We start from the raw sequence: 2,212 nt of genomic DNA, 5'->3' as shown, positions 1-2,212 counted from the left end.
ACTCCATTGCTTTGTTGCATGCCAGCGGTAATTATGACTTGCCAATTCAATTACTACTGTTAATATAAAAAAAAAAAAAACACAAATTGCTGCAAGCTGTTGCCTACTACATTAATTATTAAATCGTAAGTACTACTATTCAAACTGCTTGCCCCTTCAATTTCCACTAATTTGGGAAGACTAAAGCATCCCATTCCCAAGGGCCCCTTTTTTCTAGCCGTTCACAATGATAATTGGCCAACGCATGAAAAATTCTGATCTCAACAGCTTCTTTTTCTTCGAGTTAAAATATACGGAAATTGCTTCATAGGCCCTCCATCAAATTGCTTGCTGACTCTTTACAACTGACTATTTGCCAAGAAACTTTCACTCCACCTTCCCCTGCTCTGAAGTTTGACCCTTCAATCTCTCCGACCCCTCCTATATATTTATATATATATATATTCCTTTGCTTACGTTTCCTATTGGATTACCAATTCCAAACCACTGCCCGAAGCATTTCCACCTTGAAAACCAGAAAGCAATAGGAGGAGCTCGAGACATGTTTCGTAGGCATCGAAAACCTTCGGATGAAAAAGAAAAACTCACCATTCCTCAGTAACGTCGACTTTGTAAGCCATGTCCAACGTGCCCACTTCTCTATCTGAAGTTTGTCTAACTCTTTTCCGTTTAGCCATGTCCATAGCTGACCCTTGGCCTTTTTCTTAGCAAGTACCCGAACTCGAAAGCTTGCACCAAGAATCCGTTTTCTGCACTTTTTAAAATTTCTCTTGTGTTCTGTTTCCTTCCAAAACATGGGCAAGATCAGAGGTTTCTTGCTAAGACACCGGGTCAACACAATTTTCCGGTCTGTTTTCCGCCGACACAGTTTGCCGATGAGGTATCACCGGCTGGACCCGCATCCATTTTATCGGGCTAACGCCATTTCCAGACTGATCAGCTGGACCCACAATCTGAGGTCCAAAGCCAAAGACATCTGCTGCGCCTCCTCCAAGAATTTGGTCCAGGGTCGGGCCATGAGCCGTGGCTGCATGCAAACCGGGCAAGAACCGCTTGGAGCAAAGCCACAGCCGGTGGAGGTGCCGAAAGGTCATATGGCGATCTATGTGGGCCAGACAGGTGGTGATTTTCAAAGGGTTTTGGTGCCTGTGATTTACTTTAATCACCCTTTGTTTGGTCAGCTGCTGAGGGAGGCCGAGGAGGAATTCGGGTATAATCATCCGGGTGCTATTACTATTCCTTGTCGGATCTCGGAGTTTGAGCATGTTCAGACCCGGATCAAGCAGGGCCGGAGTACCCGGAAACTGTTGACCTGGAAGCGGCAAGCTTGAAGTTCAAGCTTACGTGATGATGATGACGATAATCCATGGTTGTCTAGAGCTATTTATTTTTCCGGGTTCTACCAAAAAAAATTATAATTTTTTTGGCCTGTGTGTGTTTTAAGAATCTTCTTATCTTTTCTCTTTATGGCTTTCATATCATCTTTGATAGATGTAATAGATTTTTAGGTGTACAGCTTATAGAGATTATAGTCCAATTTTCCCTATATTACCATGTCATTTGATTCCTTTTTATCCCCTACTTTTTGGAAAGTTGATGTCTAATCCTTTTTATTGTTCTTTAAATACTATCCATGATTGCTACATAATACATATACGTTTAAGACACTCGATGGAATCTAAGGTAGGCAAAAATTCGTTCTTACGAATTTATTGGTGTGGAATTATGAATGCTTGTCTTTTGGTTTTACTTTAAACACTACAATTTGTTGTGAAGTTTTCATTTCATATTGGGGAATCATTGTCCGTGTTTCTATTTTGAATTGAGACACAATGCATATCCTTTTGGGATTATTATTTTTTGTTCAAAAAAAGGATCTGGTCCCACTTCAGGCTCCAACCCTTATTTGGGTTGTTAGGTTATTCGTCATTTTTGTTATAAGGTTCGAACTCTGGTGGATACTCTAACTAGGGACTACACCATTAGGTCGGCTACTTGGAGGGACATATCCTTTTGGGATTAGGGGTCTATACACAGTAGACAAATCCAACATATAGAGCTTGAGGCAAAAGACAAATGCTACATAGATAACATACATCACTTTTCTTTTAACACAAAATTTGTTGCACTAATTTTACTTAAATATATAAATAACGAGCACCATTTGATCTAATACGTGTTTTTTTTTATGGCTTTGCATAAAAAGTCATTG

General features: G+C 40.2%; 1 protein-coding gene across 1 annotated transcript; it reads left to right on the top strand.

Annotated features, from left to right (window-relative positions):
* The first annotated feature begins 421 nt into the window (after positions 1–421).
* On the top strand, positions 422–1,574 carry LOC113760687 (auxin-responsive protein SAUR36-like). Its single transcript, XM_027303364.1, has one exon. The coding sequence runs from the start codon at positions 795–797 to the stop codon at positions 1,329–1,331; it is 537 nt and encodes a 178-aa protein (XP_027159165.1). The 5' UTR covers positions 422–794; the 3' UTR covers positions 1,332–1,574.
* The last annotated feature ends 638 nt before the right edge of the window (positions 1,575–2,212 follow it).

Source organism: Coffea eugenioides, chromosome 2, assembly GCF_003713205.1.
Source record: "Coffea eugenioides isolate CCC68of chromosome 2, Ceug_1.0, whole genome shotgun sequence".
Classification (NCBI taxonomy): Eukaryota; Viridiplantae; Streptophyta; class Magnoliopsida; order Gentianales; family Rubiaceae; genus Coffea; species Coffea eugenioides.
This window is presented reverse-complemented; position numbering and strand designations above follow the sequence as displayed.